Source organism: Adiantum capillus-veneris, chromosome 30, assembly GCF_014529385.1.
Source record: "Adiantum capillus-veneris isolate H3 chromosome 30, ASM1452938v2, whole genome shotgun sequence".
Classification (NCBI taxonomy): Eukaryota; Viridiplantae; Streptophyta; class Polypodiopsida; order Polypodiales; family Pteridaceae; genus Adiantum; species Adiantum capillus-veneris.
The window spans coordinates 66,203,779-66,230,125 of NC_140960.1; the positions used below are offsets into that span (position 1 = coordinate 66,203,779).

At 45.5% G+C, this 26,347-nt stretch overlaps 1 protein-coding gene and 1 pseudogene across 1 annotated transcript; one reads left to right on the forward strand and one right to left on the reverse strand.

The window, feature by feature from the left end:
- Window positions 1-1,060: 1,060 nt before the first annotated feature.
- Window positions 1,061-20,352, reverse strand: LOC147418116 (COBRA-like protein 2). The gene is made up of 7 exons (XM_086506685.1): window positions 19,926-20,352; window positions 19,596-19,675; window positions 4,180-4,636; window positions 3,620-3,767; window positions 2,028-2,314; window positions 1,563-1,789; window positions 1,061-1,471 (listed from the first exon to the last, which is right to left on the reverse strand). The coding sequence occupies exons 1-7, from the start codon at window positions 19,999-20,001 to the stop codon at window positions 1,376-1,378; spliced, it is 1,371 nt and encodes a 456-aa protein (XP_086362811.1). The 5' UTR covers window positions 20,002-20,352; the 3' UTR covers window positions 1,061-1,375.
- Window positions 8,950-11,169, forward strand: LOC147418117 (uncharacterized; annotated as a pseudogene).
- Window positions 20,353-26,347: the final 5,995 nt, after the last annotated feature.

The following is a 26,347-nucleotide window of genomic DNA, read 5'->3' on the forward strand; positions in this document are numbered from 1 at the left end:
CCCACCCCCCAAACTAGGAGCTACTCTACAGCATGGTGGGGAGCGTGCAGATATGTTAGGAGGCTAAGGGCTGTGTGTGTGTGTGTGTGTGTGTGTGTGTGTGTGTGTGTGTGTGTGTGTGTGAGAGAGAGAGAGAGAGAGTTATGTCCAATCACTTGAGAGGTCAATTGGTTGTCTCAAGTCCCATTTGAGTAATATGTTCTCAATTCAAAACTCGTCAAGTAGATCTTGGGGATTGCTCCCACAATGCTAAACCTTCTTTCCTATGTGTGAGTGTGTGCACGCTTGTGTGTGGGAACTGAAATAACCCTTCTATCACCGATATGTGGTAATCACCCTTTTTGAGTTGGGTAGAGGAGCCAATTTAGGCACATTCAAATTGTATGTGCCAATTTCATGAAATTCAAATCTTTTCTTTTTCGATGCACTAGAGAGCCCACAAGGGGAGGTGCTTATCCCTTCCGAATATTAGCCATGAAACATGGTCGGGCAAGGCCGCATGTCATCGAGCAAGAGCCACGCATAGGCATCACCATGGCCACCTAATTGATGGGCAAGGCCAAGTGTCATCGAGCAAGAGCCACGCACAGGCATCACCATGGCCACCTAATTGATACACCATGTACTAGGAATGGCAGAGAGAACTCGTAGCAACCAGCTAGGAACCTCCTTCTCAAGTGACCCACCCGAGGAGGAGGATGCACTCGAGTGTCCAAGGGCAAGAGCCCTAGGGAACATGAACACCAAGTGAGCACAAGGTGACCCAATGGGGGATTTGAATCCACAACCTGTAGGTTGAGAGGCCAAGGCCTTACCCAACTCTTTGGGGACAATGAAATTAAAATCTTTCCAATGAATCAAAACGATATGAAAAGATAGCTGCTGTGAAACTCTTGAAATGCAAGTTGTCTACCTCATCAAGTATTGAAATAATGGTTCAAACAATGTCCGGAACTGTCCTTTTATTGGCAAACGTCTTCCGTTCCGAACTTTTGTGTGTGTGTGTGTGTGTGTGTGAGAGAGAGAGAGAGAGAGAGAGAGAGAGAGAGGGAGAGAGAGAGAACAGCAAAATGCATGTTGAGTTCACCTTAACTCATGCCAGTTCTGGTTATCACATTGCTACCCATCCTCTGATATGATTTTCAAGAACACCATGCATCCTTCAAGATGATTGTGATCCCTTCCGCAGTACCAAGATAGCCTGAGAGTGTCAAGCACAACCTTCCCTCTACAGTTAGTTTGAGCTCTACAACAAGATTACAACAGTCAATATGACACCGCTAGTGAGTGAGCTGCCAAGATAAGGGCCATCACTCTCTGTAATTAGACCATGTCAGTAAAGTCCAACTTTTGTACCAATGCTGATGACCACCCCTCAAAATGTCATACAACACAGATAGCACAAGCTTGTCGGAGATGCACCCAACAAATACTCATCATGGAACCCGTGCAGGCGTAAGTGACTTGACTTCTGCAAAGGCATAGGAGTGCTTTTGTGTTTAGGCAGACAAGGTCAAGACAGCCACCACGATCGACAAAAGAAAGATCGCAAGCTTTCGGACCTCCAATATGCGGCAGCCATTTGGCAACAATGGATAAGCATCAGGTGCTGGTAGCACACACACATCACCATTGAAATACACCCTTCTTGGAAATGCCCATCCTTCTGTGAAAGAGAAGGTGTTCTTGTCCTTCTGGAAGAGGATCTCGGACTGCACGTTGCCTTCTTCCCCCGCTTGCATCAGCAGGTCATTGTAAAACTTGATGCCCCAAAACATGGCAGTATCATCTGCAAAAGAGAGGCTCAGCATAAATTCTACAACAGCACAAACATTGGTTTCAATACACATACAAGCATTATCCATTACTATTTTCACATTGACACGACCCATCAGAAGAATTTCAATGGTAGACATACCACATGAGCACAGATGCAGTCACATACACATACACAACCTCCTCCTTGCATACTCAAACCCATCACTGCCAAGTCAAGTGCAAGGTATAGCAAAGAGTTTTTAACTTACTGTAGCCACTGCCATAAGGGTTTAAGCTCTTGTATGTGAAGCTGAAAACCTCAGTAAGATTGTCGAAATTCGGATGCTGTACCACCACATTCCACTGTGTGTAGTTCCATGCGTAATTGCGGTTGCTGATGGTGAGCTTAACTCTCCAATAGGATTGATAGTTCTGTTTCACATGCCAATGCAATCTGACAGGGCACATGTCAGTGGTGCAATGAATCTGCGGTGTTGTGATGCGGGGCACATGTCCTGCACCCGCTGCAGATGTTAAAGCTTGTAGAGGAGGTTTCCTGTTGAAAGAAAAAACAAGCCAATTTTTATAGAAGGTATAAGGTGCAAAATCACAATGGCCTACATAAGTGGATAAGAAAGAGTGTGCATGACCCACTGTTCAATGTCCCTCTTTATAGAAATAGGAAAATGAATGTCAACTATCTCTCACATGGCCCTCTCACAAGAAAAAAGGTTTGCCATCATCAGCTTGCCATGTGGCACTACTGCCCATCTTACAAGAAAAAACAAAGAGACAGTTTTCCATCATTAGCTTGCCATGTGGCACTAATCAACAAGCTTTATCCAACGGAGGAGCTTGCATCGGTAATGCAACGCAGATTATTTTTTTTCGCAAACATTGTAATACTGTTCCCTCAACTATGAACAAAATAAATGATGGAAACTCTATTATAATAGTTCATATCAATGATACATGCGCAAGTTCCCCTCTTTATTGTAGAATTATTATTAAGCTTTGATAGTATGTTGAAAGGATTGTAAGAGATATAAGGGCTGATGCAAAGACTTTCAAGTTTCAACAGACCGACGATGCAAATCTCACACAGTACGCGTACCTTTTGATTATAGAACCAATGCCCAACAGATCCTGTGGATTTGTGTTATGCAATCAAACTAGACATGACCTTTGGTGTAAGGCAGAGGCACCCATACCCCCACCTAGCACAGGACGACATTTTGTAATACTTGTACTTTTTGTCCTTCCCTTTCTTTGATTTTGTTACACGTATATTTGATTTGTCTCATAGGCCTACTTTGGCCTCTAATAGATGTAAAACGATATTTCTTTCTGTCCTTGTTTGCTTTAGCCTTTGAATTATCTTCTTGAGCTTCTCAATTATTGCAAAGCCACTGTTATTTTCAGTTTCTCTATGTACATGGATCAACCATAGGCCTTTTTCTTTTTTGTCCTATGAAGTGAAACTGGAGTAGCAGGCATCACCTATCTAGCATGTGGTCCAGGTATAATGCTAGAAATACGGCAAAAACGCATTCTTGCGAGCCACTTCTAGCCACATCTTTTTGTGCACTGATATCATGTAGAAGTCTCTGATAGAAGCATTCAACTATGTACATGGATCAACCCTAGGCCTTTTACTTTTTGTCCTGTGAAGTGAAACTGGAGTGGTAGGCATCACCTATCTGGTATAATGCTAGAAATACGGCAAAAACGCATTCTTGCGAGCCACTTCTAGCCACATCTTTTTGTGCACTGATATCATGTAGAAGTCTCTGATAGAAGCATTCAACTAAGAAAGAAGACAAAAAAATTTAGAAGCATAGGCAACACTAGAGAGGCTTACTTATAGCAGGTGCTGTTGGTCTGACAGCCACAAGCACATGTCGGGCATGGGACAATTGTGTCGTTGTAAAAAGAAGAGAAAGAGACACAGCAGCTGGGACCCCTCTGAGCTAAGAACTGAGAATAGGTACATGTGAGGTTCCATGTCACTGCACAAATAAAGTAACCCTCATCAGTTATAATCCCCCCCTGCCTCTTCATATCAGCATTCTGCTTACAACCACATGGAACCACAAAAAGTCTGTCATTCACGGTCTTTCTGAAATACATGGACTCGAGATGCATGTATGTCGTCCTTTCCCAATTAACAAGCCCATTTTCTTATTAAGATACCACGCAAGCCTGAATCATCACAAAACTGAAATTCCATAAAAGGTTGGAGGATCACCATTGCAATGTAGTTTAAACCAGCGATTACTCAAACAGAAACATTCAGCATGAGTGTTGATGCTTATACTCAAAAAGCATGCACATACAAGCCTACCTCACCTCACTATACATGGTGCACATTGAAGAGCTAAAATGACAGCCTCCCTCTTGCAAAGTAAAGAGATCACTCACTAAGAGCTTGAGTCTTTCTTCTACCGTCTGCTGCTGGAAACAAGCTCGGCTTCACAACTTTGGCGGGGCCACAGGTGTATCCAGGTCCCGGGGTTTGGAGGGTAAAATTCCTGGGAAGCTTGACCGTGGTGTTGGTATTTCCAGACATACCAACGCTAATCTGAAAGGCGGCGACTGCTGTTGATGGGTCCTGGGCCCATGATGAGAGTACGCCTCCTCTGCAACAGTTCGAGATCTGGCTGTTATAAGGGACACCTGGCAGAAGGTCAACAATTGTCGGGTTACGCATGCAGCAATGTGGTACGCCAGTGTGAAACTTGGAGCAGTCCCCTTGCAGAGTGGCCTGCCCACCCACCATCGACCAGATGATTTCCCTCCTTGCCCATTTCCATCCCAACATCCACCCAGGTGCTTCTATGTGTCTGTATTGCTGATAGTTGTACAATGTCACCACAGCCTGGCATCATCTCAACAACATGAAAGGGTCAGCAAGTGGGCATCTCTCTCTCTCTCTCTCTCTCTCTCTCTCTCTCTCTCTCTCTCTCTCTCTCTCTCTCTCTCTCTCTCTCTCTCTCTCCCCGCAAGAAAAAGAGGCTGATTCTATTAGTTGAAAATCTCCCAAAACGCCCAAATGGTGCCTATTCTGAGAGCAAGTACATCACTGTTTACATAGCAAGCCCATAGCATCAAACGGAAAACTGTAAAACGAGATACAACTAGGCACATGGCCAAACGGAAAAGATTGAAGGTCAGGGTAAAAAACCTCTACCTAAAGAGAGTAAAAAGTGCCCTGGCAAGCTGAATGGAGAGAGGATGGCAGTAGCCTCTGAAAGATAGGCACTTCGACCAAAAACCCATTCAGCGACTGTGAATCAAGAACCAGAGCCACCAAAAGCCACCAACGGTGAAGATGATAGTGAGCAGCTACGAAAAGCTCAATGTCGGGCAAAGCCCGCCAACTGGTAAAATCTGACAGCAAAAACAAAAGGGAGAGAGCAGTTGGGAATGAAGGTGAGGGTGAAGAGGCAACTGACATCACCAAAAGACTTCAGCAAGATGGTAAAAGGTGCGTAACAAAGCACTACACTGGAGCAGACAAGGAGCTTTCATCCAAAAGAGCGAGCAATCCACTTGCTGAAGGTGGCTCTTGAAGACCATAACTGAATAGGGAACTCTAGGGAGACAATGCAAAAGGCTCTAAAACTGCACCCAAGTTAAACCCGTCTGAAGAGTCCTGGGAGAGCGAGGAGAGAGAACAGTAGCTTTCCGACCACCAAACAAGCCACAACCAACAAGTCACAATAGCAAGCAAAGCCAAAACAAGAAAAACCCCAAAAACCCCACTCAAAAGAGGATGAAAAAAAACAAACAAACAAAAACAAAAACAAAAGCAACATAAAGGGAAAAACAAGAACAATATACTCGAAGGACATGCATGCACGCTCTCTCTCTCTCTCTCTCTCTCTCTCTCTCTCTCTCTCTCTCTCTCTCTCTCTCTCTCTCTCTCTCCTCGTCGGATAGATCTTTAAGGGTCCAGTTGCCACTCCGCAGAAACGCTTTCAGGCTTTCCAGGTCGCGTGCACACAGCATGTAGGCCTGCTCGCGTAATCCTGAGCCTCAGCACCAGCACGCAACAGCAGCAGCCCACGCAGGTCTCATGGCAGCAGGGCAGCAGAGCGTGGGTTCTTAGACAGATGTGCGTGCGACCATAATCAGCGAGCAGCAAACAGCGTGCGGGTCAGCAGTTTAATTACGAGAACATCAGAACCTTTGATGACATGGCAACTCTCTCTCTCTGAGGTCGTGTGCACACAGTAGATAGCGCGCGTGCACACAGTACCTTAGGTCGCGTGCAGTCTACTGCAGGCAAAGCGTGTGCAAGCTTTGAGGTTCAGCAGGCCGCATGCTGGATTGAGCAGTGTCGACTGTGTGTTGGCCTGAGTAACACGCACAAGGAGCAGAGAGCAAGTGACGACCACGTGCTGAGCAGCAGATACGCAGCAAGGGAGTTTTCTCTCTGAGGATGGACCAACCAGATGAGTTGGATGATACAAGTAGCTTCGTCACCCCACAAAAAATGCAAGCGACTTTCAAGCGGAGGAACAGAGAAAGTATACTCTCGCCAGGTTCTTTACGGGCAGGGAAAACCATCAGAGTCAAGGATGATGTATTAATGGAAAGAATTCAAGTAATGATTTAATCAGAGATCAGCTTTATGAGAGATGATATTAGGAAAGAGATGTATGCAAATGCGGATAACTGAAAGAATTCTATGTATGCAGATATGAGGAAAGAATTGGATGAAGCGATGCTTGGTAAACATGATTAGATGTACGCATCCTTGAAAGGGGAGATGCAGAATTTAGTGCGGGCAGAAGTGAATGTTATGGAATGTATTATGCAAACAAAATTAGATGAGGCAATTGCAAGCTTTGATGCCTGGAAAACAAATGTGGAAAAGTGCATAAAGGAAAAGGATGCAGTGATTGAAGAGCTTAAAGGGGAGCTTGCAGCTTGCAAGATTATGCCCAAAATGGAGAGGGAAAATCAGCCTTCGATGTTGAAGGAGCTTGAGGAAATTAAGGAGCAAGTGGAAACTTTGCGCAAAGGGGAAGAGCAAAATTCGAAAGCGGCCTCTTCATGGGCGGAGCGCCTTTTTAAAACACAAGAGAAGGTTGACGAAGCAGAAAAATGGATTGCGGGTGCAAAGAAAGGTAAGGCCCAGATGCCAGAAGCTGTACAGACTTCTACCATCATCAATATGACCATTGAAGAGGAACAGAAGAGGAAGAATAGAGCCCTGCATGTGCGTATTACAGGTATCAAAGACACTAGAAATGTAGAGGATGAAGTGAAGGAACTCTTGCAACGCATGGGCATTCCGGAACCTACGCATACAGGTGCTTGGAGAGTAGGAAAGAAGGGAATTGATGGAAAGGGAAATGTCAAAGAGAAAGCACTTATTTTACGATTCCCAACTATGGAATCAAGGAAGGAATTCCTAAAGAAGAGACCAACACTTAAGAACACAGGGATATTTATGGGGGATGACCTTACTTTGGCGCAAATAACACATATGCAAGAGTTGATGCCCGAGATTAAGGCAGCAAGGGAGAAAGGAAAAATTGCATTTTATAGAGGAGGGAAAGTAGTGGTTTTGGAAAAGCGCACAGCATGACGGTGCGAGACCTATGGGACCACACTCCGGATGGCGGCATGGAATTGTAATGGATCTTATAGGTTGGATGTGAGTGCTTTTGAGGATAGCTTCAGAGATAGAGACATTGTTTTTTACTCAGAAACGCATTTGATGTCTGGACAATTGATGCCGCGTGTGACTGGTTATTTATGGGAAACAGCTTGTAGACCAGATGCTAGATCCCAGCACGGGAGCCGAGGTTCAGGAGGTGTAGCTGTCTTATTCAAGGAGGAATTGCAGCCGCTATTACAGATAGTTCGGAGAGATGACCAGGCGAGATACATGTGGTGAGACTAAGAGCTGAGACGGGCAGATTCTTATATATTGCTATATGTTACTTTCCCCCTAGTACTTCAGTCTATGCCTCACCCAGAGGACAATCTCCTTTCTCTATACTTGATGATGACATATGGGAGTTTTCTAGAGATGGAGATATCATTCTCCTAGGAGACTTTAATGCCAAGACGGCCAACTCCCAAACGGTATTCTATGATACCTCAAAGGAGATACTCAGAGAAGTGGATATTTCGGAGATGGGGCTTGACAAACACTCAACAGATAGGGAGCATACAGAATATGGGAGATATCTCATGGAGATGACGGCTATGCATGGTTTGGCCATACTTAATGGAATAGAGATTTTTCCTTCTTCTGGGGGATTTACATGCTTTCCGCAAAGACATGGGGCTAGTACAGTGGATTATGTCATGACTTCACCAAGCTTCATTTCTAGTATTCAGGATCTTAGTGTGGGATCTAGACCTGTTGGAATAGCAGTGGACCATGCTCTTTTGACCTTTTCAGTCTCCTTCCAGTACAGTGCTTCTCAGACACCACAAAGGATTGCACACACACGATATGCTTTTACACCAGAGACCGACTCGGTGTATGTAGAGGAGATTTACAGACGGATGTGGGCAGCCGAGCCAGTTTATACTGTGGAGGAGATTACTACTCTATTGACTGAGATCTTACATGGGGCAGCAACAGAGGCATACCCACATACTCGACCAGATCAGAGAAGACGTTCTGGGAGCATACCTCAAAATAGTTGGTATGATGATGAGTGCAGAGAGATGAGAGCTCAGATTCAGCGCGAGCTTGTACTTGGGGTGATCACATATAAACAAGTCTCGGATTGCTCTTTGGCGTCTAGTACGACGGAAGAAGCGGGCCTTTTTAGCCCAGTTGGAACGTGATTTGTATCAGCTCTTTTTGAGTCGAGATTCAGGGGAGGCCTGGCGTTTCTTCCATGAGCACTCCCCCCCTCCAGTGATTACTTCTCCCGAAATTTGGGGTCAGTATGCAGCATCATTATATACAATACCAGGGCAACCGCCTCTACCAGACCCCCCAGAGCCATGCCCAGACACCAGTACCTTCTTTACCACTGAGATGGTGAAGAAGGCCATTGACAGGATGAAGACTAGGAGAGCTTATGATCATGATGGTTTGGTGGCAAAGCACTTGATACATGCTAGAGATTTATTGTCAGAGGTTCTTGCGCGGTTGTTTAACCGGGTCATGTGTGAGGGACTGCCCAGGTCTTGGAGTTTATCTACTATTGTACCTCTCTTTAAAGCAGGGGATCCCAAGGTACCAGGGAATTACCGCACTATTATGGTAGGGCACACATTAGCACGGTTGTATGCGTCCATCCTGGAGCAGCAACTGAGTAAATGGGCAGAAATGAGGGCATACGAGCAGCAGGACAGGCTGGATTCAGGAGGGGTTTCTCCACCTTGGACCATATTCTTACACTCAGAGCCATTATTGAGGAGGGTAGGGCACATGGGAGACGGATGTATTGTTGCTTTGTGGATTTCCGCAAAGCATTTGACACAATACCGAGAGCCAGATTGATGCGCAGGTTACAAGAGTTGAGAGTGCCCACAGAGATCATTTGGGGGATCATGGCTTTATACGGCTCAGTGATTGGCCACGTACGCACTCCTGAGGGGATTTCTGACATTGTGCATTCCACTATTGGTGTGAGGCAGGGGTGTCCTCTGTCCCCTACACTATTTGGTACGTATGTAGATGAGGTTTCTGACTACATTGACAGAGAAGGCGACAGAGGTGCTCAGCTAGCAGGGACATGGATCCCTTTGTTACTCTATGCTGATGATATTGTTGATATCAGAGTCACCAGAGGGCATGCAGAGACAATTGGATGCACTACACAGCTTTGCGGAGGATAGTAGATTGTCTGTGAACCTTGGTAAAACCAAGGTTATGGTGTTTAACACTACTCTGCAATGGGTCAAGAGATCGGCACCTACACTCGTATATGGTCAGAACACTGTGGAATACACAAATGCATATACATATCTTGGGGTGGTATTCTCGGGACCGAGGTTTTCTCTGAGGAGAGCAGCAGAGACTAGACTGTCTAGAGCACATGCAGCACTGGGAGGGCTAGAGAGGATGTGTTCGCACGTTCAGTTTCAGGAACCACGAACAAAGCTATGGCTTTTTGATACTTTGGTTACTTCAGCTATGCTTTATGGGGTACAGGTGTGGGGACCATCTGTGGATCATGACAGGTGGAGGAACATGGAGAGGCCCTTGGTATCTATGATCTCTCGGATGATTAGAGCCAAGTCCTCCGTACCACATGCGATTATTCGAGCGGAGCTAGCAGCCCCTCCTATAGAGATTGAGGCTATTACCAGATCAGTGTCCTTTTTGCACAGCCTATGGGATACACGTGGAGGCAGATACGCTAGATTGGCTCTGGAGTCTTCTAGACAGTTAGCGACGCAAGGAGACACATCATGTTGGTATGCGCAGACGACCTCTTGGTTTCAGAGGCATGGTTTCAGCCTAGATAGACTGCCTCTGTTTCAGTATTCCCTGGATGCACCTTCACTACCAGTCACACGGACGGAGATCACTAGACTTATTCGTCAGGATCTTATACAGTTGGACACCAGGAGGACATGGGTAGAGCCAGTGCAGGAGTTGGACACGAAGATGGCTTTCTACAAGGAGCATCTTCTCCAACTCTCGAGAGATGGGTTTGTGATTCGTCCGAGCTACATGGACACTCATCTGTCTCATAGTTTGTGATGCGCTATAGGTCAGATCCGCACATCCTCGCACCATTTGGAGATTGAGACGGGCAGATTCAGAGGGATACCACCGGAGAGCAGGATATGTAAATTATGCGGTACAGAGCCAGAGACCGAATTACATTACATATGCCACTGCACTGTGTATTATGAGATACGAGGGCGCTTCCACTGCTTATTCGGGGAGGGCTTTGGACCCCTAGATAGAGTCATGAAGTATGAGGATCAGAGATGCCTTGGCTTATATCTACTTGAGCTACAACGGCATAGGGATAGTCTGTTGAGGAAACATGGGACACGACAGTCACAAAGACCGATCACAGATTTCTTTGGATCGGGAAAGCCAGGAGAGCAGCCACCAGCGCAGAGTTGTGCCGCGTGCATACCAGAGGCACCCTTATTGATAGGGCGATTGAGCTTGGGAGATCGAGGCGACCACGACCGAGACACAGGAGCGCACTCCATCGACAAAGACTTAAGCAGAGGATCAGGGACATCATAGCACAACATCCGGAGTGTCATTGAGAACTTACTCTACACTTCATTTTCACTGTCACTACACACTTCTCATTTTTATTTTTATTTTGCATTCAGTACCTTTGTACTTTTGTATTCAGACATTGTACTAGTTTCACCACTTTGTATCAGCTGGTCTCATAGGTCATTTTGGCCTTTTGAAGACGTTAATATATCATATCATATCTCTCTCTCCGCAGATTATCTTTCGCCGCCTAAAAGGGCTTACCTATCTCAGCTAGAGCGGGATCTGTATCAGTTATTTATACGTCAGGACTCAGGCGAAGCATGGAGGCTATTCCACGAGCATTCACCACCACCAACAGTCACCTCCACTGAGGCATGGGGGGAATATGCAACATCTCTCTACACAGCATCAGGGCAACTACCTCTGCCGGACCCACTAGAGACATGTTCTTTCTTACTGCCGAGAGGATAAGGAAAGCCATTGACAGGATGAAGACAAGGAGAGCACATGATCATGATGGTCTAGTAGCAGAGCACATCATCCATGCCAGAGATATGCTTGCAGAGCTCCTGGCTATGATGTTTAATCGAGCCATGTATGAAGGCTTCCCGGAGACTTGGAGTATGTCTACGATTGTGCCTATTTTCAAGTCGGGAGATCCCATGATTCCCGCGAATTATCGCACCATCATGGTTGGTCACACATTAGCTAGGTTATATGCATCCATTCTTGAGCAGGAGATGAGTAGATGGGCAGAGCGAGAGGGCATAAGAGCACCAAGGCAAGCAAGTTTCAGGCGAGGTTTCTCCACTCTTGACCACATTCTGACACTCAGAGCTATTATTGAGGAGGGTAGACACCATGGCAAGAGGATCTATTGTAGCTTTGTGGATTTCCGCAAAGCTTTTGACACAGTGCCAAGAGCCAGACTTATACGCAAACTACAGGACATGGGTGTGCCTACAGAGATGATATGGGGTATTCTAGCTCTATACAGGACAGTGATGGGGCCGGTACGCACCACTAATGACATGGTCCACTCCACTATTGGAGTAAAGCAAGGATGCCCCCTATCCCCAACTCTTTTTGGGATGTATGTGGATGAGTTTTCGGACTATGTAGAGTGTCAGGGGGACAGGGGGGCTCAGCTAGCAGAGACATGGATTCCGTTGTTACTATATGCTGATGATATTGTGCTGATTTCTGACTCTCCAGAGGGGATGCAGCGTCATTTGGATGCTCTGCATACATTTGCTCGTGACAGTGGATTGTCTGTCAATATGGGAAAAACCAAGGTTATGGTGTTCAACGCTACACCACAATGGGGCAGGAGGTCATCACCCACATTTACGTATGGCCAGGAGACTGTGGAGTACACAGATGCATATACTTATCTTGGGGTAGTCTTCGGTGGACCCGGTGTTTTCACTAAGGAGAGCATCAGAGACTAGACTGACGAGAGCATATGCAGCTTTGGGAGGATTGGAGAGGATGTGTTCGCACGTTCAGTTTCAGGAACCGCCAACAAAGCTTTGGCTTTTTGACACTCTAGTGACTCCAGCTATGCTCTACGGAGTGCAGGTGTGGGGACCCTCAGTAGACTACCATGGGAGATCTGGGAACACAGATGGATGGAGATGTATAGAGAGGCCTCTGGTCTCTATGATCGCTCGGATGATTCGGGCTAAGGCCTCAATACCACATGAGATTATCCGAGCCGAGCTAGCCACCCCACCCCCCTCGTGGTGGAGGCATTGACTAGATAAGTATCCTTTATGCACGGTCTATGGGATCTCCCCAGGGACAGATACGCTCGGCTTGCCCTAGAGTCATCTCAACAACTAGCTCTACAAGGCGATACAGCATGTTGGTATGGACAGATGACATAATGGTCTCAGTCGCATGGTATCAACATGGATAGATTACCTCCGCTTCAATACTTCCTGGATGCACCCTCCTTGTCTCTCACACGGACAGAGATCACCAGACTCATACGTCAGGATCTGATTCAGCTTGATACCAGGAGCACATGGATACAGCCGACACAGGAGTTGGGCACGAGGATGGCCTTCTACAGAGAGCATCTTCCCAACTCACGGAGGACGGCTTTATGACTAGGCCCGCATACATGGATACACACTTATCTCATGGGATAAGATGCGCTATTGGACAAATACACACATCCTCACATTAACTTCAGATCAAGACTGGCCGTTTTCGAAGGGGTGCCGACAGGAGCCAGGATATGTCACCTATGTAACTTAGAGCCAGAGATAGAGCTGCACTACACATGTCACTGCCCGGCATACTATGAGATACGCGGCCGCTTCTACTTCCTGTTCAGAGAAGGTTTCATACCTTCTTCTAGAGTCATGAGATACAAGGATCAGAGGTGTCTCGGATTGTTCCTACTAGAGCTGCGCAGACTTAGGGAGAGCTTGCTGAGGACATCAGGGGAAAGACAGTCTCATAGACGAATCACAGATTTCTTTACACCAGCCAGAGGAGAGCCAATGGAGCAATCTTTACAGCAGATCTCACAGCCTACTCATACTAGAGGTACGCTGCTTGACCGAGTCACTGAGCTTGGCAGATCCAGACGCCCACGACCTCGGGGGGGTCTCCCACTACTGACGAAGACTACAACAGAAGATACAGATCACTCTATCTCGACATGAAAGACGCCCAACCAGAGTACTCACCATGGAGAATGTCGATGAGATCCAAAAGCGACCGATGAGAGATTTCATCTGAACCCACAAACCCCCCCCCCCCCCTATTTCCTTTTTCCTTAGTGTTTTAGTGTTAGTTCTTTGTAACTTTGTAATTTCCATACTCAGACTCAGACATGGTATCAAATTCACCGATTGTAACTTTTTGGTCTCATAGGTCATTTTGGCCTTTTGAAGACGTTAATATAACATTTCATTTTACTTCATTCTCTCTCTCTCTCTCTCTCTCTCTCTCTCTCTCTCTCTCTCTCTCTCTCTCTCTCTCTCTCTCTCTCTCTCAAAGTAAGTCCTCACAGGGCAACGAAACACAGACACTCGCACTCACGCACGCGTGCGCACGCACACTAAAAGATACAATCAAGAACAACCAAGAAACAAGGAAAGAAGAGAAAAGAAACAAACAAAAAAGGAGTAGAAAGAAAACAAATCCGAAACAAGTAGGGCAGCTGTCACGATTCTGACATATTCTTTGTCTTTGTATTACCTTCTTCACTTGATCTTCTACAGATACGAAGACGTACTAAATCAAAGACCCCTGTTCTCAAAAGGATGTGTCTCTTCGCCCAAAAGTCGCACTTGTTCGGCGAATAGCCATGCCTTTCAACAAATGGCTGCAAGTACACTGGTTGCTTAAGGTAGGGGGCTGTTCGTCACAATGGAAAATCAATCCACTGCGTTCACGGCCCACCACGTGGAAGTCGCTCCCCTTGGAACCTCTCTCTCTCTCTCTCTCTCTCTCTCTCTCTCTCTCTCTCTCTCTCTCTCTCGCGCGCGACTGAATTTTATTACTTGAGAAATTCTCTGAACGTCCAAATGGTGCCGATTTTGAGGGCAAGAATATCATTGATTACCAAGCGGGAACGAAGGCAACAATCTGGAAACTCTAAAAACTGGACACAACTAGCTACATGGCAAACTGTAGGAAACTGAAAGCTAGGATAAAAAGCCTCTCCGAAAGAGAGTAAAAAGTGCCTTGGCAAGCTAAATGGAGAGAGGATGACAGCAACCTTTGAAAGATACGCACTTTCTACCAAAAGCAAATTGTACTACTATATATCAAAGACCTGATCCAGCAAAAGTTCCCAGCAGCGAAAAGGACAAAGAACGTCTGCAATGGCAAGAGCTCGAACGTCGTGCATTGCCCACCAACTAGTATAGTCTGACAACAAAGCGCAAAGGATGGATAGAATGGAGAGAGCAGTCAGTGAAGATGTAATGTGCAGCGGAAGTGATTGATGGTGTATGCTCAGGATAAGTGCTCAATGCGTACTCAAGGTTCCTTAATACTAAATGAGATAGTTCCTTTTACCTCATGAGAGGTGTGCAAAGACTAGAGAGAAAAGAGAGAATGATACTGTGAGTGAAGGTTCTCTGAGTGATAGAGAGAGAGAGAGGACTCACACCAGATGGGGTCCCAAACCCCCCCTCCAAGGGCCCCCCTCTCTATCATTAGAGAGGTATTTTCTTTAGATTGCACAACTGTTGATACAAATGGTCCTAGATGTTGAGATGCTTTCTTGCTGTAGGTGTTTGGTTCTGCAAGGCTAAGGGCTGAAAATGCAAAACACTAGGGATTTTCGCTAGGATTTGCAATTGATGACGAGGCTATGAGCTCATCTACTATCGCCAATGTCGGCGATGGCTGAAAACTGAAAAATGCTGGCTGATCTGAGGGCTGAAAACTGGAAACGCTGGTTGATATGGAACGATAGGCTGAATCTGAAAACGCTCGCTGGTTTGGTGCAAAACGCCAAAGAGGTGATGAGGTATTGCAGGTACTTGATACTTGTACTGCAGGTACTGACTTATGGTTGAGAAAGGGGTCACTTATATATGGGATAAAAGCTGGGTCGGGCAGTGCAACTTAAAATCCCACAATTTCTAAAATGATGCACAAATGTCACTTATTAATAAGTTGATGAACTACTAATTAGAGGTGATTCACATGCAGATAAATACCTAGGCTAGGTACTAATGCAATTGTATGGAAACACTGCCCAATGCCTACACGTAGCAGACACTGGCTATGCTCATGTGCAATCAGAGGGTACGCAACTAATCTAAAGTGCCTAGACATGCACGTCCTGCATACAGGCTCACAAGGGTGCCAGAACACTTCCTAGGCTGTCCTAACCCTAGTAGTAGGAGTTAGCTTGTCCACATGCACATAGGGTTAGATGTGCATGTGACATCCCCCCCTTTTCATGGTGAGGTACTGGTACCGAGCTGCATGGCTTCCGAGTAGTCCGCCAACAACTCCGGGAAATATGCGAAGAAATCATGGAGTTCGGTACCAGTACCTCACCTTAAGCAAGAGGGAATGTCACATGCACATGGCTCTATGTGCCACGTGGACATGCTTCATCGACTTCTAGAGCTAATTTCCCAGTTTTAGAACTCTCTTGCATAAATGGTTTTACACGCATTTTGACACGTGTTGTTACACTACGTGGGCACCTTGCACGACGTGCATGTAGGTTTAGGTTAGAGGAATCAAACGAGCCATTCCCCACCTCGATCAGATTCATGGGTGGCCAATGTGCGACAGTTTTACCCAGAATAAAGTCTCGTCAAACTTGTTTATAAATCATTTTATTGATTTTATTTATAAAACTTTGACAAAGGTTTTGCACTACCTAAGCCTTAAGGAGTTTACAATCAGCAAATGTGGCCTATAAAGGGAGCAAAGCTCCTAGCAGTTGAGACAGATTTGGAAGCGCTAGCTGGAGGAGAGCCTCAACGTTTTTGCAGTGGCAGACCAGCCCTAGCGTATTTCAACTCCAGATCAGCTTCAGCCTTTTTGGGCCAGATCAGCCAGCGCTTGTGCAATTCAGCCCTAGCGTTTCTAGATCCGATAGATCAGTCTCAACGTTTTCAGATTTCAGCCCTTTCCATCGCCGGAAAACGGCTTGGCTCTGCGTTCGCAGCATTCTTGTTGCGGTCGGGTACTTCGGCAGCCCATCGAGCCTCTCCTCGGCCATTCCCTCACCGCCATCAAGTGCTCCAATTCTCTCCATCATCGGCATCATTGAGATCTGCGTTTTCAGCCCTTCATTCCTCTCTCTCTCTCTCTCTCTCTCTCTCTCTCTCTCTTCAAGGAAAGTAAAAGGAACCAACAATCAAGCTAAATGGAATCACTAACGCAAAGAAAAGAAGTAAAGGATTTGTGAAAGTGTAAAACCTAGATCTTCACCATTTCAATTCCGCTGCACCTAACAAAGAGAGAGAGAGAGAGAGAGAGAGAAGGAGAATGACACCCGATTGGGTCCCAACCAACCCTCTCAAGGGCCCCCCATATTGTTGCCGATGTGGTATTTGCTTTTGATTGCATAAACGGAATGTACACACATGCAATACCTCGATGCACACTCTACTGACTCGAATGGAGAATGTCGCCACGGTAACTCTTCAAAATGAAGCACCTCCGAGGCTAATTTGATGCACCTTTGGATCCGTCTCGATGAGGGGTTGTTGATGGCCACTGAGGGATAGATTTGGGGCTGATTTGCACTCCCGATGTAATAGGAATGAAGGGCTGACAGTTGGCTGCAAAAACGCAGATCTGGCACGCAAAAACGCAACGAACTATCGCGTAAAGCAGGGCCACTAACGCAGATGATGATGGAACCAATGATGGACAGCGATGGGAGCACTCGATGCGGCGAGGAATGGCCAAGAGGCTCAATTGGCTACCGAAGTACCAAGCTGCAACAAAGAGGCTAGCGTTAGCAGATCCGAGCCGTATCCAGCAAGAGAAAGGACTGAAAACTATAAACGCTCACATGTTTTGTTGTTGTAGGGAAAACGCTGGGCTGATCTACAACGTGGAGCAAAAACGCCAGGTATGCAGATGCAAAAGCCCTGGGCTGATCTGGCGCTCCCCGAATTTATGCAAAATTCTGGCCCATGTCAAAATGTTCTTCTTCTATAGTGATTTTTGAGTGCAAGGTCGGGAATTTTAGGTCAAGTCGGGAAAAATGTGCAAATGTGCGCACACCATAGTTTTCGGGCGATAATTCACTGCTTTGTGAACCATTTGACAAACCAACTAGATCGACACGTTCCTCTAACCTAGATCTACATGCACGTCATGTCAGATGCCCATCGTAGTGTAACAACATCTGTCAAAACGCTTGTACAATCCATTTATGCAACAGGGTTCCAAAACTGGAAAATCTAATCCAATGTACCTGTCCGGACATGCAGGTCCTACGTGTTAGAGTTTTGGCATCTCAAGTGAACTGCCCAATGTGAACCCATTACTTATTTTGGCTTTTAGGTGTTTATTTTACTTATTTGTCAAAGTCTGGGTAGGGCAGGGCAATTTACTGAAGTTGCTATGTAAGCAACCCCTTGCCTCCATAGAATTACGCATTCAATTATTCATTGCCAAGGTTTGGTTCAAGAGACTCTCTCTCTCTCTCTCTCTCTCTCTCTCTCTCTCTCTCTCTCTCTCTCCCCTTGGTCTCTACGCTTCCGCATCGTCGCCTTTGACATGGTATCAAAGCCCTTGGTGGAGCTTTGTGCTTGAGCCTTTGAAGAGGAGTAGACTTGTGAAGCTTGATGAGACCCTCCCTTTGTCGCCGGCAACTTTCCATACCCACCCACTACTGTCGACGTGCTAAAACAGATACCCTCTCAACGTCATTTTGATCTCCCTCCCCCCCTCTACTGCCGCCGCGGTTCCAGCCGCTAGCGTTTTAAAACGCTAGTCGAGAGCGCTTGCTTAACCTTGGGCGTGGCTTCTGCGAGCATTCTAAAACGCAACTAGCAAGAAGTCGAACACCTTGGCAGCAACAGGGTTTTAGAACGCTAACACCCGACTTGACTAACGAGGCCCCCCCCACCCCCCCCCCGATAGTGACGTGTCACTTTGAACCTCCCCGCCAGCGTTTCAATACGCGACCCATTGCATCCCTCTATCGACGTCCTCACCCAACAATACCCATGGCGTTTTGAAACGCCGTCTGACAATAGTCACCCACCCTCAACTAGCTCCCTTGCTTCAAACAATGGTTGCCTACTTAGCGTTTCAAAACGCTAATTGCGACCTACACCTAGAGAGGCTTGGAACTCCAGAATCAGGGTGGTGTCAAGCGTCGTGCGGTGCCTTAACTTTTGGATTGCGCGCTGGGGGGTACCTCTCTCTCACCTGAGAAGGTGAGAGAGGGATAGCAGATTTTGCGGAGCAACTTAGGAGTAGCAGACAAGTGGATTGGTTTGGGAAGTGGTCGGGCTTGGTTCATGCGGCCACCCTTGGAGTGCGAGAAGGTTTACCAAATTTCCAAATCTTGCAACTTCAACATGGCCCCCCTTGCTCGAGTGCCACCAACAAATTGAACAGCAATAATTACGCTCATTGGAGTTTGATCATGCGACTCTGGTTCTCACGAAAAGGCTTATGGGATATTGTCGACGGCTCCAGGGATCCCGACAACAGGTACACTCACCTTCAAGATGACGAATATCTCAAATCGTGTGTCGATTGGGATGTGGCTAATGCAAATTCCAAGAAGCTGCAATATTTGAGTACAATAGCTCAAAGTATTGTGCCATAAGTAGTCATTATAAAATGTGGCCTTCTGATTTCAACTCAAAAAACTTCATTGTTACTCAGCTATAGGAGTAGGACCATGGAGCACAGATGGCAGGCACAAATAGGATGCGTAGAGCACACCACATCCACATGAGGTCTACGGAGGCCTGGACGGCCACAAGGGTGTGTAGCCCACCGGTAGGTCTATATGGAGAAAACTCCTATGGTTGGGTGGTATGTCCATTGCAGCGCTCCTATGCTAGAGAGCCCCTGTTGGAAGCTCACCACGAGAGGTCGTAAGTTTAGTTCACCCACTCTTAACAAGTCCATCAATCAAAAGAGGAAATTACTGGGGCATAAAACTAGCATAAGTTTGACAATTCGTACTAACCAAATATCCATCTGCCGTCCATTGCATCACGTCCCATTTGATAGTTATGTTTCCATTCGGGTCCAGCGGGTCGTGGGCATCTGCGGCACAAAAAAGCAGTCCAAAAATCATCAAGGGCACTTAAAAGTAGAGGGATGGAATGTTTTGGATTTCTCGTGTGAATATGTGTGTGAGAGTGTGTGTGTGTGTGTGTGTGTGTGTGTGTGTGTGTGTGAGAGAGAGAGAGAGAGAGTGTGTGTGTGTGTGTCTCTCGAGGGAATGGGTATGCGTAAGAGAGTGTGCATGTGGGTGGGGTGTGTGTGTGCGCGCTGGGGGGTACCTCTCTCTCACCTGAGAAGGTCAGTAGAAGAGCTACTAAGAGGACGAAGAGGTAAGAACTGGGGTGGTTTGGCCTCACGCAAGACATGGTGTTGCCCTTCTCTGACACACTTGCTCTGTGCACGTGATAGAGCTAAGATAGCCCGCGCGCGCGAGCGCACACACACAGAGCACCTACTAGCCTAGTGGGTTGAGAGAGAGCGCGAGGAAGTAGCATATATCCTTCCGTGGAACTCTCCAACAGAATGTGAGCAAAACTACCTACATTGTTGTGGAGAAAGCTGATTAGTGAGAGAAACTTCACACACTTGCTCTGTGCACGTGGTACTACCTAATGGGTTGTGACGAGAGAGAGAGAGAGAGAGAGAGTGTGTGTGTGTGTGTGTGTGTGTGTGTGCGCGCGCGTGTGCGTGTGAAATAGGCTCTGGTGGAAAGCTGCAACAGAATGTGAGCAAAACTACCTAGGCCTAGGCCTACATTGTTGTGGAGAAGGCTGATTAGTAAGGGAAACTCAAGCAATGGATCTTAAATTCAATAAACACTTTATTTTGACATATTTTTTCAAAAAAATGGCTGCTTCTTCTCAAACCTTAAGGAGGAAGGGAGAAAGAACATCCTTGAAAACGTGAAAGAATTCAGCTGGAAGGCCGTCAATGCCCGGGGACTAATGAGGGGCGAGCTGCTCAATAGTTGACTTGATTTCAGAAACTGATATTGGTAGGTCAGCCTGCCGTTGAAACTCAGCAGGGATAACTCTATTTTTGTAGTGCCAGATATTGCTCCTGGCTCGATTAACACATGGATTATAAAACTACTGCACAAGAGAGGTGCTAGGGAAGACCCGTCCAACTAGCGTCCTCTGACCATGCTGACTTCTTGCTACAAAGTGTTTGCCAAAGTAATTGCAAACCGGATCACCCCCCTTTTAATGCAGTGGATTTGTACAGAACATAAGGGTTTTATTAAGGGGAGGAGGATCATCGAGGCAGTCGTAGCTCTCTGGGAAGGCATTGAACATGCAAAAGACATGGGTTATGACTATGTGTTTGTAAAGATTGATTTTGATAAGGCGTATGACTGCCTCGAATAGTCCTTCATCCTCCTCAGTTTGGAACATATGGGGTTTGGTCCGGGGTTGATCCAGTTTGTAGCTACTTTGTTCGGACATGCAAGAGCCAGAACCACTCTTAATGGTTCCCTTTCAAAAAAAAATTGAGGTAAATCGTTCCATTCGATAGGGTTTCCCCCTATCCCTCTCTTGTTCGATGTGAGTGATGATGGTGTCAATTGCTTGGTTAAGGGCAAGATGGATGAAGGTACCATCAAGGGTATCCCTCTTCCTAACTCCAATAAACAGCAATGTTTTTCTCAATTTGCCGATGACACGAATGCGCTTCTAACTAATGAGGAGTCCTCTTTAGCGTGCTTGTTGGAGGCAGTTGATACCTTCTGTATTGCTTCCGGTTCTAGGGTCAATCATCACAAAACAGGTGTCTGATCATCCTAGTCCCCTCTTACACAGTGGTTAGTCAGCCAAGGCTGTAAAATCATTCCGAACGGGGAAGTCTTTCGATTGCTTGGTATACCTTTTGGCTTCAGAGTTACCCTCAAATAGAGGTGGGATTGGGTGATGGAGAGGTTCACCTCTAAACTCAACCGTTGGAAAGGTCTTGAATCCTCCATTGTCGGCAAGGTTCTAGTCATTAATCACTTCCTGATGACTTATGTTCTATTTTTCTTATGTTGTTGGCACCCTCCTGATGCCCACTTAAAGGTCATCAGCAAACATTGCAGCAATTTTCTATGGTCAGGTGATCCCTTCAAACACTGTCTTGCTAGAGTTAAATGGGAAGTGTGTTGTTTACCCGTGGAGAAGGGGGGATTAGGAGTGCCCAACCTAAAAGGTTGGGCAAATAAGATGGTAGTTAAGCTTATTATCAGAGCTTTGATGAACACCAAGCAAGAGTGGGCCATCTTGCTCTTTAGAAACCTGTCTAATTTCTTCTTAACAGACCATAAAGGTTGGAAAAATCTAAGGTGGATCACTTTTTTTTTTGGACCAGTGCAACTCTCAGCCAAAGGTTCTGACCTCTCCAAATCTCTATGGGGGGCTTGGAAAAGATTCCGAGTAAACCTTAGAGTATTGTGGAACTCCAATAGATCTATCCCTGTCAGGCAATATGATTCAATATAGTGGCCCCTCTCCCCTATTCCCCCCATCCTCCCTCGTCATCAAAGGACTGTTTTGAGATGCCACATAAGGGCATCTCCGCGTGGGCTGACCTCTGGTCCTCCCCTTTTCATCGATGGAAATTTGATGAGGAACTTCTGTTGGAATTTCGTCTGCAAACAACCGTGGGAACTTACCCTTCTCCATTCCAGAATGGAGCTTTTTCCTCAAGTAAACCAATGGAAGCTGTCTCCTCGGGATTCATCAGATATTTTTGCCTTTGGATGGAAGGGAGGTTTCAAACTGATTCATCCCCAGGCCCCGCTCAATGACATTAGTCCTTCTCTTCATGTCACCCTGAACAAACGATGGGGAGTCAATTTGGATCGACGGCAATGGAACTTTAAGTTTTTTAAAAAATGGGATTGTGCAATTCAACTAAAAAAGTATGTTCTACTCTGGTTAATTCTCCAAAACGCAATTTGGATAGGTGAAAGGAGTATGAAACTCAGACTCTCTAATGGTGTGTGTTGTAGATGTGGCCGCCAGGTAGAAACTTTGTGCCACTTATTTCTCTCCTGTCCTCAGTTTGGCTGGATCCTCTCCCCCCTATTTGCAGTTGTCAGTGTCTCTTAGAAGCAGCTACTATTAGGGGATTCAGTAAGCATTCTCAGTAGCTTCTGGAACAGGACTAGAGCTGAGAATTCTTGTGGATTGTGTGAAAATTAAGGAATTGTATGTTTTTCGAGAGGGCTTACCAAGCTCCCAGCCTGAGAGTATTGTTTGGTAATTTTAATTTGCAGGTTTTCAAGATGAAGACAATCAGATTAATCACTATTACTTGCACAATCGGATTGTGTGTGATGCCAAAACTCCCAGCTTCTACTGTCGACAAAGATGAAGATTCTATTCGTGGTAAGCTCCCTGCCATCGAGTAAATTCTATCATCCAATCGTGAAGCTATTCAAGAAGCGTATCAAGCCCTCAGTTTAGCAGGGAATTTCATGGAAAAGATCCAGCTATTGGTGGACTCCCTTTTTGTATGAAGGGCTGCTTTTGCAAACATTCTAAGTTGGTACATTTCGGAACATTTTTGTAAACTCGATAACCAGTATGATGTTGTGGACGTACTATGCCCCACCGGAATGATGATGTATAGTTGTTTTGTCTCTTTTTTTCTAGTTTAAATTTCTCTCACCTTGATGGAAAAAAAATGGTTGCAATTCCCCTTCCTAAAGGTAGCCAAGATATACACTGGGGAACGAGGCCCAATAATGGGACGGTTTGCCTTTACAAAGATGGACGAGCCCCAAAAATTAATAGGTTTAAGTGCCCGTTTTGAGACAAGCAAGCCCTAGAGGTGGCACTGTTAAGGAGAGGTGTCACATTGCTATGAGACAGTGCACGGGCTCAATCTCATCTGACGCTATTGTCTTTGATTATCCCCCTTGTCGTCTCGCTACTAGCACCTATAATTTTTACACAGGACATCATCTACTCATGCTGCACTCGTTGTCAAGCACCATCGCAGCCAGTATTTTTGTTGCAAGTGGCCCTTCGTCCATGCTACCGCTTGCGCAAAATAGATCTTGAAAGCCTGTAGCAGCCAAAAAAGGCATCGGGCTCCCACTTAAGGGTTCTTAAACTATTGGTTTTACCCTCTGTCAAAGCACAAAGTATGTTACAAGAGGAACATCACCGATATGATCAACAAGATTCCACTGCTTTTGTAGTCCAAGCAAAAGAAGATGAAGGGCTTGAAGGCGATCCACTATGCCTCAAGGATTTGTAAAAGTTGCGTGTGCACTTCTTCGTTCAAGATACTCTTTTTCATATTTTTCAGGGAGCTAAAGAGATGGCACCACTGAAGCTCTCTGATCTACAACACAAATGGCCGCCCTATGTGCTCCTACAAAATTTATTTGTTAAGAACAAAGCATGCCAAATAAAAATAGCCATTTATTCAAGGCAACAATGCTTCGTGGAACAGGTGTTGCAGCATCGTGTGGATTGGCAAGACCGGACACAAAATGCAGGCATAGGCCTAGGCAAGGTGGAGAATGAGTAAAATCTTGCAAAGAGGAAATGCCTCCCCCACTGAGAAAAAGGCCAATTGCACTCCTACCAAAGGGCATGAACAATTTGTAGAGATAACGTCTTAGTAGAGTCAAAGTCAAGAAGAAAGAATTAGATAGCTTAGGAGCGAGCTTAATGAATGTAGAATGGAGCTTAATAGGAATATAATTGAGTAAGGTAGAGATAGATATATTTATGGTGATCTTGCTCTTGCATTTGAAGAGGGTGGACCTAGTGCAAGTGAAGGAAGTGTCTAATGAGTGAATGACATCATCTCTCTTAGTGACTTTGCAACCAACCTAGAGTTTATAATCCCACAAGAAAATGCCAAACATATTGCACTTTTTTGTAGACTCACGTTTTGGTATGTATGCATGCATGCATACATGTATGTATGTATCTATGTATATATATACATGCATTTATGTATGTATCCCTCATAGTGAAAATCGGCACCACCAGTATTGGATTTCAAGAACTTACAAGAGTTGTTGTCAAAGTTGGTGAGACACACAATTCCTTTAGTGAATCTATAGAATGAAAAACCTAAATTGTGGAAAGAATTGGCAACATACCTCGGGGAAATGAGAATTGTAGAAGGAATATGTTTGCTTGAAAATGAGATGGATTACATAGACAACCCAAAGAGGATGTCATAGTTAATTTCCATAAACAAAGTTGCAGAATATAGCAAGGGAGAAGATGATATCATAGCTTTTCCCGCTTATTTCAACAATGTGAAAGCTTTAGCAATACTCAACAATGGAGCAAGGGTTTCCTTTGCCACAAAACAAGTGCAGGAAAGATGGGAAAAGCCAGCACTAAGGACAAAATGTATAAACCTTTAGCTTGTAGTTGGTTACATTAAAATACCATTGAGGCTATTGGAACAAGTCATCGTAACCTCCTGTGGTATTGAGTATGAGCATACCTTTGTAGTGGTAGACTTTTGAGGGAAGAAAAACTATGATATCATATTAAAAGGCAATGCATGCATCAAATCAAAATGATTAAAGATTGGCACTATGACTAAATTTACCTCAATAAAATGGGTGTCATTACGCACACAAACTTGAAAGGAAATCACTAAATATAGAAAAAAACCCATGGGGAAGACTTTAACTCGACCAAAAGGCAGACACACGAGATATCAATATGGATGAATACCAAAATACATCTTTGGATGTGAAAAGCATCTAAAATGGTAGTGTACAAAAAGAGGACTGTGTTCTAGAACGCTCGATGTGGGGTGAAGCATAATCCTTGAACCATGTGAGAGTGCTAGGTGCGAAAGCGATGTGTGGTGCATGCGGAGTGCGAGGGAGGAGAAGAGTAGAAGACACACTATGTGGGTGGAGCAACCTCCAAAATGTGGTGAGGAGCTCCCGGGCAAAGGCACAATGCCTTTACCCTAACAAGTACATATAGTAGGCGGTCGAACACCGGCGCCGACCACAGGCAAAGCTGCAATGCCTTTACTCCAACTATCTCCCACTTAAAGGCGATGCATCAATAAGTGAGTGCTACTAGCTAAACAACTAGTATGTGCAAGAAAATAGGTGAGAGACTCTCTCAACCTATACCCACTGGCTCGCTCAGTCGATCTTCATGCATCCGTATTGGCTCTAGTGATAAGTGAGCATACGTATCCACGCTAGTGCCTATATGTAAATCCTGCAAACAATTATGTATGGTCTACAAAACTCCTCTATGAATCATGTTAGTGCCAGTCATCGTGCGCCTAACAATCCCTCCTGCAAATGCTCCCACTACAACTGCTAGGTCGGACCTCAACTGTTATGGAATTGATATTTTATTATTTATTGCAGATGACAAATGGAAAAGGCTTGACCGAGCTAGGCTATTGCAAAAGGATATTATATTTTATTATTCAAGTGCTCTTTTATGAGCTTTGGCCATACCGACCGGCCAGTTTGTTCTCCCTTTGACCATTCAAGAAATCTATAAATCAAATATGTGCAAGAGGGAAATGGTCACTCTTTCACGGGGGGAGATTGTATCCAGAGCCTATGTGTTTCTTCTCTCCCCTCCTCTCTTCTCTCTTGTCGTGCCGGTGTGGCACTCCGCTCTAGGAGGTGCATCTGCACGTTCTCCCTCGCTCTATCTCGCCCACTATCTCTCTCTGTTCGTGTATCACGCAATTATGTGCTTATGGGATTGCCAAGTA

Bases quoted from the DNA above. Each gene is read 5' to 3' on its own strand.
- LOC147418116 (XM_086506685.1), bottom strand. From the start codon at position 20,001: ATGTCTTGCGTGAGGCCAAACCACCCCAGTTCTTACCTCTTCGTCCTC. The intron at 19,676-19,925 runs GTGAGAGAGAGG...TTTGTGCCGCAG, and splicing joins TCTTCTACTGACCTTCTCAG to ATGCCCACGACCCGCTGGAC. The intron at 1,790-2,027 runs GTAAGTTAAAAA...TCTCTTTTGCAG, and splicing joins CCCTTATGGCAGTGGCTACA to ATGATACTGCCATGTTTTGG.